General features: G+C 41.3%; 1 protein-coding gene across 1 annotated transcript in view; it reads left to right on the top strand.

Moving 5' to 3' along the window:
• The first annotated feature begins 2,409 nt into the window (after positions 1 to 2,409).
• The window catches only part of LOC110491049 (espin), a 119,737-nt gene continuing 106,004 nt past the window's right edge, over positions 2,410 to 16,142 (top strand). The window contains exons 1-2 of the mRNA XM_036946772.1: positions 2,410 to 3,569; positions 9,523 to 9,716. Of these exons, the coding sequence (XP_036802667.1) occupies positions 3,276 to 3,569; positions 9,523 to 9,716 (488 nt within the window). The 5' untranslated portion in view covers positions 2,410 to 3,275. The remainder of the gene's footprint in view (positions 3,570 to 9,522; positions 9,717 to 16,142) is intronic.

A 16,142-nucleotide genomic window follows, 5' to 3' on the forward strand; every position in this document is an offset into this window, starting at 1 on the left:
GTCCAATGGACGATACTGGTTTTGGTGGATGCCAGGAGAACGCTACCTGTCCGAATGCAAAAATCTAATCAAATTTTATTGGTCACATACACTTGCAATAACATATGTTAACCAAGTGTAATGAAATGCTTGTAATATAGTGCCAACTGTAAAGTTTGGTAGAGGAGGAATGGTCTGGGGCTATTTTTCAAGGTTCAGGCTAAGCCCCTTAGTTCCAATGAAGGGAAATCTTAAAGCTACAGCATACAATGACATTCTATATGATTCTGTACTTCCAACTTTGTGGCAACAGTTTGGGGAAGGCCCTTTTCTGTTTCAACATGACAATGCCCCCGTGCACTAAGTGAGGTCCATACAGAAATGGTTTGTTGAGATCAGTGTAGAATAACTTGACTGGCCTGCACAGGCCTGCACAGAGCCCTGACCTCAACCCCATCAAACACATTTGCGATGAACTGGAACGCCGACTGTGAGCCAGGCCTAATGGCCCAACATCAATTCCCCACCTCACTAATGCTTTTGTGGTTGAATGGAAGCATGTACAGGCAGTAATGTCCCAACATCTAGTGGAAGCCTTCCCAGAAGAGTGGAGGCTGTTATAGCAGCAAAGGAGGGACCAACTCCATATTAATCCCCATGATTTTGGAATGACATGTTCGAAGAGCAGGCATCCACATACTTTTGGCAATGTATCTCACCGGAGAAAGCATCCGAGTGAGCAAAACAGCACCCCTCTGTCTCTGTATGTGTATCCCATCTAGTCCTATATGATGCTGTCTGGTCAAAAATATTATTACATTTTTGCTGCCCGTAGCATTGAATGCAAGGGAAGCTAATAATACCCAATCAGCGTTGAGCTAAACTGAGTGAGCTCAACTGTGAATGGCCCTGGCGCACCCAAAAAAATAGTGTCAAGGAAAGCCAGTTTGGATTTGGCTTCACACCAACCACATCAGGAGCAAAACATCAAATGACAGAATAAAATGTAACTGTTGCATCTCATTGTGTTGGTGTCCTCTGGTGGCTAGCTAGCTAAAAGTGTCCTTTTCCTAAATTAGCCATGGATGGATGTAGGGATTTGGACTTGTGGGTTTTACTTAATTCTCTGTACAAGCCAATGATTATGACGGTGATTCTGATCCAACCATTAATTCATACATTGTTGTGCCCCTGGCCTGAGGGGATGGAAGATCAATATCTAGCTAACTGTAGTAGGCTAATGTAAACTAGCTGGGTCCTCGTAGCCCATGAAAAGGAAGTTAGGCTATCAAGCAAGCATTTCAGCCAGGTAGCCTATGACAACAAAAACTAAAAGCATACTGTATGACGGAGTCATAGATCATTTTCTCAACATGAAAGAAAGGATGGCATTACACGAACGCATGCACAAACAGAAATCACAACCATGGACAGCCAAATCATTGATTAGTCCATCGTTGATTGGACTAAACTGATACTTTTGGTATCTTTTAGTTGTCACTGTATTAGACTAAACATATGTGATTTGATGATGTTGAAATTAGAGGTCGACCGATTATGATTTTTCAACGCCGATACCGATTATTGGAGGACCAAAAAAGCCGATACCGATTAATCGGACGATTTTTATTTATTTATTTGTAATAATGACAATTACAACAATACTGAATGAACACTTATTTGAACTTAATATAATACATCAATAAAATCAATTTAGCCTCAAGTAAATAATGAAACATGTTCAATTTGGTTTAAATAATGCAAAAACAAAGTGTTGGAGAAGAAAGTAAAAGTGCAATATGTGCTATGTAAGAAAGCTAACGTTTCAGTTCCTTGCTCAGAACATGAGAACATATGAAAGCTGGTGGTTCCTTTTAACATGAGTCTTCAATATTCCCAGGTAAGAAGTTTTAGGTTGTAGTTATTATAGGAATTATAGGACTATTTCCCTCTATACCATTTGTATTTCATTAACCTTTGACTATTGGATGTTCTTATAGGCACTTTAGTATTGCCAGTGTAACAGTATAGCTTCCGTCCCTCTCTTCGCTCCTCCCTGGGCTCGAACCAGCAACAACAGCAGAAAAAGCAGCGTTACCCATGCAGAGCAAGGGGAAGAACTACTAGAAGGCTCAGAGCGAGTGACGTTTGAAACGCTACTAGCGCACGCTAACTAGCTAGCCATTTCACATCGGTTAAAGGAGCCTCATCTCGGGAGTTGATAGGCTTGAAGTCAATCCAAAACAATCCAATTATCAATGCCCCATAAATTGTAATATGGCTTTTTTTTGCTTAGCTTCCCCATTGATTTTACCAAAGCACTGCTACTGCTTATAAGGGTGGATAGATTTAGCTACAATGTTATTTATCGAACACTGAAATAGCACAATCACAAACTAAAAAGTGGTCAAGTCTCCTCCTGCAGACCAGCTGGGGTCTGGAGGTTTTGGTACCAACCCTTTCTCTAACACACCTGATTCTGCTAATCAAGGTGCTGATTAATATTTGATTAGCAGTGTCAGTGTATAAGGCGGTAGGTTGGTGCAAAAACCTTGAGAAACAAGTATCTCTCCGTGAGGACTGGCCACCCCTGACATTGGCTACTGTCTCCTTAACTACTGATCCGATTTCTAGAGACCAACCTGTTACTGCAGGAGTGATCTTCCCCTGATGGATTATTTAACAGGTGCTTAACAGAGTCCCAAATCGCAATCTGCGGCCACAGACACATGAGCCAAAATAGCCGTGCGCAATATTCTCCGTAGCTAATTCAATGGGCTACAACGTTCTCAAAGCGGAGTAATATCTAAGAAAGAAGGCGATATTAAGACCAGGGAATATCCCTGCAGCGGGTGTTTGAGCTATGGTGTGGAGGCAGCGGAGGACATGGTAGCCATCAGTTGAACATTATCGTCGTGCGCAATTACAAATCACCGGTACGCAATAATTTTTAACTTCATTCGCTCAATTACACGAACACGACTGGTACTTGGTCAAGTCTGTGGATATAAAGCAAAACAATATGTTTTTAACTAGAAAAATGACCAAATTCATGCGCACTGAAAGACATGTCCAAAGAAATAGGCTTTTTGTCGTTCTCAAACAGTAGGCTTACTTAGAGATGCATTTAGATATGTCAATTCAGCAGGATAGGCTTCTAAAGACTGGACATGCATTTATGTTCCTGTACTGAACACATGATTTATCTGCGAAGAAAATAGTTCTAGAGTTAAATAGAGATTAACCTCATTTAGAGGGTGCGTTTATAAATACTGAGGAGTTGTCAAGCCGCAGTTATGGTGGTGGAAAGGACACTGATTGCCGCAAGGCAGGGGGATGTCCAAACTCTGAAAGTGCAATTAGCGGAGAATGTACTGACCAGCGGAGTAAAGGACCTTTTGGGAGCCTCACCTGTCCACCATGCAGCCCGTACTGGAAAACTGACTTGCCTGCGTTTCCTCGTGGAAGAAGTGGGTTTACCGGGCAACGGTTTGGCGAATAATGGCGCCAGCCCCGCACACGACGCGGCTGCAACTGGTAACCTGGCCTGTTTACAGTGGCTATTGACTCAAGGGGGATGTCATACCGCGGTGAGTCAAGTTATTTTCTCGCCTCAGGCATACAGTACAGTAGCTTTTTAAATGGTCTGATTAGTTCCCTAAAGTCATCACGTAATTCATCACAGGCCTATATCCAGCTGAGATTGTTATTAGTGATTACACTGTAATTATCACCAAGCCCCATTCAAAGGGAAGTGTAGCATTACTCACCACAGCAGGCACTCCAGTGTGCTAAGTTCCATACTTATAGTGCATAACAATGTCACATCTGCTGGACTAATTGTATATGAGCTTTACAACAGCTTGAGAAACAGTTATTTGTCTGAACACTTTCTCTGATTTTGAAGTGTTACGGCCCCAGGCCCCAGGTACCCATGAGAGAGAGAATGAAGTAGACGATATGTGTCAAAAAGTGATTGATTGAACTATTCCTGTGTTCTTCCTTTTTAAGGGTGTGCTTATGTGACATGATAGTGCAGCTGTTTCTTCCAAGTAAAGCAAAAGTAATGGCCTGATCGATGTGACCTTGTTGAACTGCAATAAAACGTGAAACAGTTGAATTTTTGTAGTGAACTTATGGAGCTGTTGGGTAGTGAGCTTGTGACCCCTTGTATAATTAATAAGTAATTTCTGGGGTTGGTCTGCAGTAGAGGTCGACCGATTAGTCGTAATGGCCAATTAATTGGGGCCGATTTCAAGTTTTTATAACAATCGGAAATCGGTATTTTTGGACACTGATTTGAGCGATTTTTATTAGTATTTATTTTATTTATTTTTTTTATACCTTTATTTAACTGGGCAAGTCAGTTAAGAACCCACTCTTATTTTCAATGACGGCCTAGAAAGGGTGGGTTAACTGCCTCATTCAGGGGCAGAACGACAGATTTTCACCCTGTCATCTCGGGGGATTCAATCTTGCAACCTTATAGTTAACTAGTCCAACGCTCTAACCACCTGCCTCTCATTGCACTCCACGAGGAGACTGCCTGTTACGCTAATGCAGTAAGCCAAGTTTCTAGCTAGCATTAAACTTATCTTATAAAAAACAATCAATCATAATCACCAGTTAACTATACATGGTTGATGATATTACTAGTTTATCTAGCGTGTCCTGCGTTGCATATAATCGATGCGGTGCGTATCGTTGCTCCAATGTGTACCTAACCATAAACATCAATGCCTTTCTTAAAATCAATACACAGAAGTATATATTTTTAAACCTGCATATTTAGCTTCAGTACAGGTGCATCAAAGCTGGGACCGAGAGACTGAAAAACAGCTTCTATCTCAAGGCCATCAGACTGTTAAACAGCCACCACTAACACTGAGTGGCTGCTGCCAACACACTGACACTGACTCAACTCCAGCCACTTTAATAATTGGAATTGATGGGAAATGATGTAAATATATCACTAGCCACTTTAAACAATGCTACCTTATATAAATGTTACTTACCCTACATTATTCATCTCATATGCATACGTATATACTGTACTCTATATCATTGACGGTATCCTTATGTAATACATGTATCACTAGCCACTTTATACTATGCCACTTTGTTTACATACTCATCTCATTTGTACATACTGTACTCGATACCATCTACTGTATCTTGCCTATGCTGCTCTGTACCATCACTCATTCATATATCCTTATGTACATATTCTTTATCCCCTTACACTGTGTACAAGACAGTAGTTTTGGAATTGTTAGTTAGATTACTTGTTATTACTGCATTGTTGGAACTAGAAGCACAAGCATTTCGCTACACTCGCATTAACATCTGCTAACCATGTGTATGTGACAAATAAAATTTGATTTGATTTAAAAGAAATCCAGGTTAGCAGGCAATATTAACTTCTCTTACGTTCATTGCATGCAGAGTCAGGGTATATGCAACAGTTTGGGCCGCCTAATTTGCCAGAATTTTACGTAATTATGACATAATATTGAAGGTTGTGCAATGTTACAGGAATATTTAGACTTATGGATGCCACCCCTTAGATGAAATACGGAACGGTTCCGTAGTTAACTGAAATAATAAATGTCTTGTTTTCGAGAAGATAGTTTCCGGATTCAACCATATTAATGACCTAAGGCTCGTATTTCTGTGTGTTATGTTATAACTAAGTCTATGATTTGATAGAGCAGTCTGACTGAGCGGTGGTAGGCAGCAGCAGGCTCGTAAGCATTCATTCAAACAGCACTTTAGTGCGTTTTGCCAGAAGCTCTTCATTGTGTGTCAAGCATTGCGCTGTTTATGACTTCAAGCCTATCAACTCCCGAGATGAGGCTCATGTAACCGATGTGAAATGGCTAGCTAGTTAGCGGGGTGCGCGCTAATAGCATTTCAAATGTCACTCGCTCTGAGACTTGGAGTGGTTGTTCCCCTTACTCTGCATGGGTAACGCTGCTTCGAGGGTGGCTGTTGTCGTTGTGTTTCTGGTTCGAGCCCAGGGAGGAGCGAGGAGAGGGACGGAAGCTATACTGTTACACTGGCAATACTAAAGTGCCTATAAGAACATCCAATAGTCAAAGGTTAATGAAATACAAATAGAATAGAGGGAAATAGTCCTATAATTCCTATAATAACTACAACCTAAAACTTCTTACCTGGGAATATTGAAGACTGATGTTAAAAGGAACCACCAGCTTTCATATGTTCTCATGTTCTGAGCAAGGAACTTAAACGTTAGCTTTCTTACATAGCAGATATTGCACTTTTACTTTCTTCTCCAACACTTTGTTTTTGCATTATTTAAACAAAATTGAACATGTTTCATTATTTATTTGAGGCTAAATTGATTTTATTGATATATTAAGTTAAAATAAGTGTTCATTCAGTATTGTTGTAATTGTCATTATTATAAATAAAAATCGGACGATTAATCTATCTGCTATTTTGGTCCTCCATCAATCGGTATCGGCGTTGAAAAATCATAATCAGTCGACTTCTTCTAGCTCAGACACCCATGCATGCCCCACAAGACATGCCACCAGAGGTCTCTTCATAGTCCCCAAGTTCAGAACAGACTATCGGAGGCACACAGTACTACACAGAGACATGACTACATGGAACTCTATTCCACATCAGGTAACAGTAGAATCAGATTTTTAAAAACGGACACAAATACAACTTATGGAACAGCATGATCTGTGAAGACGCATGAGCTGACACTCACGCGCAAGCACGCGCACTCTACACACACGTACATTGTTGTATGGTGGTATTATATAGTTTGTTTTGTAGATGTGTAGTAATGATATGATGTACTGTTTTAAGTGTAATCTTAATGTGTTTGGATCCCTAATAAATACAAACCTGGGAGAAGTTGCAACTTAACATTCTGAATGCACTGCAGACTTACTAGCTAACGTTAGCTTAATTGAGTCTGCAGTACAGTCAGAATATTAAGTAACAGCCTACCTGTTGGGTGTTGGTCGTTGGAACCTATCCTTCTTTAACTTTTGATTCCGTCATTTTAATTCCATTGATTAGATAGATAGATACCTGTTAACTTTTGCCACACACTGTAGCCTATTGCTGCTTTGACTTATGATTGGCCAACGACAAAATACACGCGCCACGCTCCACTCTTGTGAAAAGCAAGAGCAGCAGCATAAATTAGAAAAATGATCTCTTTCGACCAAAGCTGTCATGTTCGGATCTGTATTATTTAAGGTGTACACACCCATGCTCCTTCATTTGAATGGCGGGATTGACGCTAGTACTGAATTTGCATAAATGTCTGAAAAGGAAGTAATGGAGCCTCTCTCTCCTCTGGCTGTTCTCCCATGCGTGTCTCAGGCTTTAGAGAGAGGGTACATGGAAAGGAGGGCTGAGTGACTCCTCTGGCTGTCCTCCCATGTGTGTCTCAGGCTTTAGAGAGAGGGTACATGGAAAGGAGGGATGAGTGACTCCTCTGGCTGTCCTCCCATGCGTGTCTCAGGCTTTAGAGAGAGGGTACATGGAAAGGAGGGATGAGTGACTTGTATGCCATCATTCTCACTAATACTATGCATCATCAAGCAACTTTTAATAAACGCAGCTAAATTCTCATGATGGTCCGTCCACCAACATTTTAGGGGGGTTAAATAAGTGGTTACTCTCCCCAAATCAATGGCACGACTACCAGTAGCGGTGCATGGGTAAGATCACTGGGGAAGCCAAACACCCCCCTGAAAAAAAGCCATATTACAACTTGTGATAATTGCATTGTTTGTTTTATTACCCGTTAGTTCATATGCCTTGCGACCGTGATGTATAGGCCGAGACAGTAAGAAAACAGCGGCAGAAGAAATTCAACCATAACTTTTTTGTTTGTTTTATCACAACACTGGATAGCAACCTCTGTCCAGTGAAGTCCACAAAGCATATTGCATGTAACACAGTTACATGACCTACAGCATGGTCAAGCAAGTTCATGTTTCTGACATTTTCGGACCACTAAACAACTATTGCGTTAGAACCACGGAGAGTTACTGCAAAGAAAACAGGAGCTGCCTCCGCTATTCCAGCACTGCAATGTCAATGCCATTCTCCTCTCATGTTAACAACAGTCTATACAGTACACTCTTATTTATTTATGTTTTTTTGTCCTAGGCTACCTGCCTAAAATGCTTGCTCGCTAGCCTAACTTCCATTCATGGGAAACGTTAGCTAGTTAACTTTAGCCTTCTATATCTAGCTACATATTGAACTTCCATCCTCTCAGGCCAGGGGCACAACAATGTATGAATTAATGTTTGGATCAGAATCACCATCATAATCATTGGCCAGTACAGAGAATTAAGTTAAACCACAAGTCCAAATCCCTATCTACATCCATGGCTAATTTAGGAAAGAGACAATTTTAGCTAGCTAGCCACCGGAGTGCAACACAACGAGATGCAACAATTGTAGTTTTTCTGTCAATGCCGTATGTTCTCAATGAGATTTGATAGATGTGCTGCCAAATCCAAGCTGGCTTCCTTGAACATTTTGTTTTTTGGTGCGTCAGGACCATCCCTAGTTTAGCTCAACGCTGATGTGGCTAATTTAGTTATTTTTTTGGTCAAGGGAGGCCAGATGCTCGGTGGTGTCTCATCCCTTCAATGCTACGGGCCGCAACAATGTCATAGTCGTTTGGACCAGACAGCATCAGATAAATGGCCTACATGTAGAGAGACAGAAGGTGGCTGTTCACTCGCTTGGATGCTTTCTCCTGTAAGATACATTCGGCCTCTTGCGATTTGAAGGAAAATTATGAAACAGAGACATTGCTTCCCTTTGCGTCCATGAAAACACACTGCTGACGACAACTACTACTATTATTTTGCCCGTTTTCTGCTCAATAAACTAGTGCTAGTAACAGGAGCAGCCTAATAAGAGCTCCCTTCATTACCGCTACATGTTCACCATTCAATGCTAGGCTTACATGGTTGACAGACTATACAGCCACCACAAAGTGTGCAAGTGATAAGCAAATTGGCAAACATCTGTATATGGCCTCTCTTACCATTAGTAATGTAGTCTAGATTAAGTTTGACACGGTGGGTCGTCCTTGTTCGTTTCCACTCTGTCATTGACACCTCTTGTTTTTGTGAGTGGTTTCAGGCACAGTGTTACCCAATTCAGATAATATCTTTCAAATTATTTCAGGTTCACCCCATCTCTTTTTAATAATGGTTTCATATCTGATTTTAAATTACTTGAATGCAGAGTAATGATGTCATCTTTTTTAATGCTGTATGGAGCTATTTTGTTGTTTTAGAAATAGTACTCTCTTGTTCCTGACATAAAGGTGAAGTGAGTCCAGTGAATTGATTGGACGATACAAGGCATACATTAGCACAAACCAGACATTGAATAGTCCTGTGTACGTACGTGATGTAACACGTGTCCTTGATCTAGGCTACTACTAGGATGTAACTGAACTAACCCGGCACATAAGCCCTGACGCCTATTTCTGATATTTTCCACGTTTCTCATCTTTTTCAGGACCGTGATAGTTCCGGAGCTACCGTTCTCCACCTCGCCTCCCGGTTCAGCCATCACGAGATCACTGATTGGTTGCTGAAGAGCGGGGAGGCTGATGCCGGGGTGTCCACAGAGACTGGGGCCCTGGCTGTCCACTATGCTGCTGCCAAGGGAGACCTGCCCTCCCTCCGACTCCTGTTGAGACACATCCCAAAGTAAGAGCGCCAATGCTAATACTAAGCTAACCCACTTACCTAGCTATTATCCACAAACAGCGCTAATGTGGCTAACCCTGACAGAATTTTGGGATGTTTAAATATATATTTTTAAAATCATTTCTGGGTAACAATGAAGTACCTTAGCATAATATATTTCCTTTAAAATGCACAAATGGATTTTTATCCAAAAAACATTTCTGAAGTAAGAATTTTGCTAGGACTTTCTTAGTGGTCTGAGTATGAAGCAGAAAACTGAAAACCTAGATGTTCTTGGCAGAGGTTTTTAACTCTGTCAATAAACACATTTTACTGCATGGTGATATCAAAAGTCACAATGTCATTGGATTTAGTTTGCAATTTGGGTGGAAAATAAATACAAAATTATTTTACATGGACTTTTTTCAAATCCAACCAGTTTTCTTCATTGCTTCAATGTCATCACATTTAAAAAAAAACTCTCCTCTGTTCCTCTGGGGATGTAGGATAAGGGTACAGCTAAAGGCTAACGGAACTGGTCGTCTAGTACGTTCGGAACGGAGTTAAAGGAGCAGGTTTCTGGGCGTGATAGAATAGGTTCAAGGCATAGTGTACAGACAAAGGGATGGAAGGATGTGAGTACATTGGAGTTTAACCTAGGCATTGAGTAATGATGAGAGAGATATTGTTTCTAGAGACATATAAACCAGGTGATGTCATCGCATTATGTGGGAGGTGGAACTAAATGGTAGGTTAAGGCATATTGAGCAGGGCTAGAGGCTCTACAGTGAAATAAGATAATAACTAACCAGGACAGTAATGGACAAGGCATATTGATATTAGGGAAAGGCATGCATAGCCAAGCGATCATAGGGGTCCAGTGAGTGGTTGGGCTGGCTGGAGACACAGCGATTCAGACAGCTAGCAGAAGGGCCTTAGAAGGACGTCACAACACAAAGTCGGTTTTAGCCTCTGCGTGTGGTGACATCAATAGACCAGTTGTGATGGATTAGTAGGGTTCCGAGTAGCAGAGGGGTCCAAGTCCAATTGGCAAAATAGGTATAGTGGCCCAATAAATTGGCCGATGGATCTATACAGCTAACAGTCGAATATGCTCTAGACAGCTAGCGGGCTGCGGCTAGCAGATGGGCATAAAGGGGACGTCGTGGCGTAGGGGCCAGTTGAGTACCCCCTCGAGCAGGTTACATCGGTAGTCCAGTCGTGAGGGATCCCAGTTATTGTAGCCCAGGAGTGGCTGATGGGCCTCTTCAGCTAGCCGGGAGAATGGGCCTAGCATGGGCTAGCTCCAGGCTAATTTTGATGCTTGCTTCGGGACAGACGTGGGGGGACACGACAAGACGAAGGACATCTTGGATGAGCCTAGTAGCGAACTAGCGATATGCTAATGAGGGAAACGAATATGGGCATGAAGAACTGGACCGCTTTCTAGTTGTCTCTGGCATTGTTTAACCAAAGCTTTTTGCTGTGGGGAGATAGTATTGTTAAGTCAGGGTTTATGATGCAACATACTGTAGAACAGAATGTTATCTTATGGATTTCAAAGGGTAATTGGCCTGTTTGACAGAAATCCCAAGGAAGCATGTCTCCTTTATCATGCAACACCGTTCCTTCATTTGTTTTATTGAGCACTAGTTAGCGAAATGTAAAAAGCTTTGCATTCAGCATCATGAGTTTGCTCCTTATAGTTTCCCTTTTTTCCCCAGACTTAGCTAGTTGCACAGTACGTGGTGAGGATTGGATTTGTCTAAAGCATGTTATTTACAGACCGATGGTTTCAAGGCCATGGAAATCTACATGCTAAACATTTGCTCAATTTACAGTGCAGGAAAAATGTAAGGCCCTATATTCCCACTGAAATCCATTCCACAGATCAAGTGTTTTGACATTTGACTTCAAGGCAAGACATTCATGTGCAATAGTGCTCACATTTTGTTATGTTGTTTTTAATTTGTACACATTTGAGTTAGGCTAACCACTATGAAACTTGTACGTTGACATCATCCATCTAATTCACAGTTCTGACAGCACAACATACTGTTCCACTTTTATAAGCCCGTGAATCAGCTTTCCCCCCCCCCCAAAAAGGGTTTGGAACTCCATCTGAGTCTTAACTTACTGTTGAGGATTAGAGTAGTAAAGTACACAAGGTGCAATTTAATTTTTTTATATACTGGGTGTGTCACCATTGAGACCAGGGTCTCGTTTGCAAGGGACCGCTGTGAACATGAACATACAATAAATAATATCAATACATTAAGATTTATTAAACCAAACACAACTCTCTCTCATATCACCTCCCTTAAATTCCATCTAAACTGTTCAATGGTAACAAGCAAATCTAATTTCAAGGTGGCCTGAAGGCGATTACATGAGTTGGGGTCATAACAACTAAAAGCTTTTTTCCCCCGGTCAGTGTGGGACCTCCAGAACCAGCCAGACAAGAGAGCGGCTCTGAAAATGACTGGATCTCCAGATAATATGTGAGCTCAGGTAGTGAGTCTCTGAATAACTGTTTTCTATACGGTTAAAGTCTGCTTCAATAATCCAGACAGATGCCAAAGGAAGCTCAGGCTAGATTTATTCACCACACTGGGTGTTATAGCTTCAAGACATGATATAAAGTCACAAACGCATATATTTATAATCTCTGACTAGGCCCCCCTTCTGTGTCTAGGATGAACAAACAATCTCTGGGCAGATGGAGTTATCGTCCCAGCTTGAGTCAGGTACTCCTCCACATCACAGGTCTTATCAGTCAGGAGAAGCCTTAAGTTACAGGTAGTACACATTCTTGCAGTCTACCGCGGTCCACTAGATAATTCTCATACACAAAGAACTTAAACCTAACACCACTTTCCATCCCTAAGAATGTATTTTCATATTACGAGAATATATAATGGTATAAAACATTGAAGATATGACCGTAATTACGATCTAACTCCAGACACAGTGCTAAGGCTCCTATTCAACCCTTACAGGCTGACTGCGTCGCATGCGCGAGTGTTGCAAGATAAATTTAGATATCTATATTATTCAATTATTGCACCCAAACGCCAAGAGCGAAAATAGAAGTCAGTTCTATTTGTGACGCAGATCGCGCTACAAGTCCTGCCTCTCCCGTCTACTCATTGTACCACCGACCTCATTGAGATTGTCATCTCCTCATTGGTTATACCCACGTGGGTGACTGAAAGATGAATGAGGTCGGTGTTGGTAATGCACCTAATTTATTTAAGTTGCCAATTCCAATATAAAGTCCAGAGAAGAAAAAGCCTAGAAGGAGGAGAGATATCTAGAAACGAGTCGGTTGACAGTTTTATGTGTGGATTAATTGTTGGAGTAGAGGACCTTGTGCGTTTCAGGTAAAATAACACCTCAATGTTTATATCCCAGGACAAATTAGCTAGAAACAGCAAGCTAGCTAAATAGGACAAATTAGCTAGCAAGTGCAAGCTAGCTAGCTAAAATGCCATATGTTTAATGCTTTTTGACCTGTCCCCAAATTAATGTAATTAGTTCAGAGTTTGTTTTGGTATTTTAACCTGCATGTCGTGATCGCGTTTGGTGTGGAGGGACAAAATAAATGTGTGCACGATGGCGCACACGTGCAGCCGGTTTGGGTTCCGTGTTATGGAATCATTCTTGCCCGTAGAGACGGGCCCACTCTTGTACTTTACCTCTGCCCAAATACAATGCACATAAACCATTCCATCTAACACATAACACAATTACTACTTTTAGACTAATTATACAATTATATTGAAACGGGCTTAAGTCTGTATCCAACAATACAAAAAGTAGCTTATGCTGGGCCCTTCTGGTAGGCAGACTCCCAGCCAGCAGAACTATACGAAATGCAGTGATGTGTATGAAAATTGTCCCCAGTGAGAAAACACAGTGCTGAAAACACAGTGCTGAATGACAGACTGAATCTAAAGGTTTTAAAACAGAGGCTGTTGCATGCATGTAGATTATATCCCCATATCAAGTACTGGGAGAAGTGTTCTTTCTTTATTTGATTTGTTTTATTTTTCTAGTAGGTGGCTCAGCTTTAATATTGCAACTTTCATCATTGTCATTGTCTGCATCATTTCCAATCCCCCATATATTTTTGGGGTGTAAATATGTGTGTGTGTGTGTGTACGGACATCTATTTTACAATTGTTATATTTTGTTTGTTTTTAGTCCTGGCCTTCCTCTATTTCTGATGTCCATCCAGTTTGATTAATATTTGCCATACATAACTGTGCTATTTCACAAAAGTTCTGAACCTATGTACAGTCGTGGCCAAAAGTTGAGAATGGCACACATATTAATTTTCAGTCTGCTGCCTCAGTTTGTATGATGGCAATTTGCATATTCTCCAGAATGTTATGAAGAGAGATCAGATGATTTGCAATTAATAACAAAATCCCTCTTTGCCATGCAAATAAACTGAATCCCCAAAAACATTTCCACTGCATTTCAGCACTGCCACAAAAGGACCAGCTGACATCATGTCAGTGATTCTCTCGTTAACACAGGTGTGAATGTTGACGAGGACAAGGCTGGAGATCACTCTGTCAAGCTGATTGAGTTTGAATAACAGACTGAAAGCTTCAAAAGGAGGGTGGTGCTTGGAATCATTGTTCTTCCTGTCAACCATGGTTACCTGCAAGGAAACACGTGCCATCACCATTGCTTTGCACAAAAAGGGCTTCACAGGCAAGGATATTGCTGCCAGTAAGATTGCACCTAAATCAACCATTTATCGGATCATCAAGAACTTCAAGGAGAGCGGTTCAATTGTTGTGAAGAAGGCTTCAGGGTGCCCAAGAAAGTCCAGCAAGCGCCAGAACTGTCTCCTGAAGTTGATTTAGCTGCGGGATCGGGGCACCACCAGTACAGAGCTTGCTCAGGAATGTCAGCAGGCAGGTGTGAGTGCATCTGCACGCACAGTGAGGTGAAGACTTTTGGAGGATGGCCTGGTGTCAAGAAGGGTAGCAAAGAATCCACTTCTCGCCAGGAAAAACATCAGGGACAGACTGATATTCTGCAAAAGGTACAGGGATTGGACTGCTGAGTACTGGGGTAAAGTCATTTTCTCTGATGAATCTCCTTCCCGATTGTTTGGGGCATCCGGAAAAAAGCTTGTCCGGAGAAGACGAGGTGAGCGCTACCATCAGTCCCGTGTCATGCCAACAGTAAAGCATCCTGAGACCATTCATGTGTGGGGTTGCTTCTCAGCCAAGGGAGTGGGATCACTCACAATTTTGCCTAGGAACACAGCCATGAATAAAGAATGGTACCAACACATCCTCCGAGAGCAACTAATCCCAACCATCCAGGAACAGTTCGGTGACTAACAATGCCTTTTCCAGCATGATGGAGCACCTTGCCATAAGGCAAAAGTGATAACTAAGTGGCTCGGGGAACAAAACATCAATATTTTGGGTCCATGGCCAGGGAACTCCCCAGACCTTAATCTCATTGAGAACTTGTGGTCAATCCTCAATTCTGAACCTTTTATATTCTCATAGTTTCTACAGATTTTAAATGAAAGATTTTTTTGCTGAAATTAATTATTATATTATTGATCGATTGACTAACTTTTCAAATCACTCAGTATTGCTATCTGCAGCGTTAGATCCAGGTAAATGTTGCAACTCTTCAGCCAATCCTGGACCTGTGACCAAAAAATGAGCTACATATACATGTGGACAGTACCAAAATAAATGATCTAATGATTCTGCCTCCTCGCAGCAAAATCTGCAGAGCTGGGAAGGTTGTGTAGACTATAGATTGATATATATATATATATATATATATATATATATATATATATATATATATATATATATAGTGGGGAGAACAAGTATTTGATACACTGCCGATTTTGCAGGTTTTCCTACTTACAGGCCTACAATTTTACCCTGATGTTCTTACACAGCTCTCTGGTCTTGGCCATTGTGGAGAGGTTGGAGTCTGTTTGAGTGTGTGGACAGGTGTCTTTTATACAGGTAACGAGTTCAAACAGGTGCAGTTAATACAGGTAAGGAGTGGAGAACAGGAGGGCTTCTTAAAGAAAAACGAACAGGTCTGTGAGAGCTGGAATTCTTACTGGTTGGTAGGTGATCAAATACTTATGTCATGCTATAAAATGCAAATTAATTACTTAAAAATCATACAATGTGATTTTCTGGATTTTTGTTTTAGATTCCTTCTCTCACAGTTGAAGTGTACCTATGATAAAAATTACAGACCTCTCTCTACATGCTTTGTAAGTAGGAAACACTGCTGATTTTGCAGGTTATCAAATACTTGTTCTCCCCACTGTATATATGGTGGTTGGCAACCAACTTTAAGGTGCATTCATCTTTCAATCACCCACGTGGTTATATGCTTGTATAAACCAATGCGTTGAAGGGAGCACGTCAAGCGTCTGAA

This window comes from Oncorhynchus mykiss, chromosome 16 (assembly GCF_013265735.2).
Source record: "Oncorhynchus mykiss isolate Arlee chromosome 16, USDA_OmykA_1.1, whole genome shotgun sequence".
Classification (NCBI taxonomy): Eukaryota; Metazoa; Chordata; class Actinopteri; order Salmoniformes; family Salmonidae; genus Oncorhynchus; species Oncorhynchus mykiss.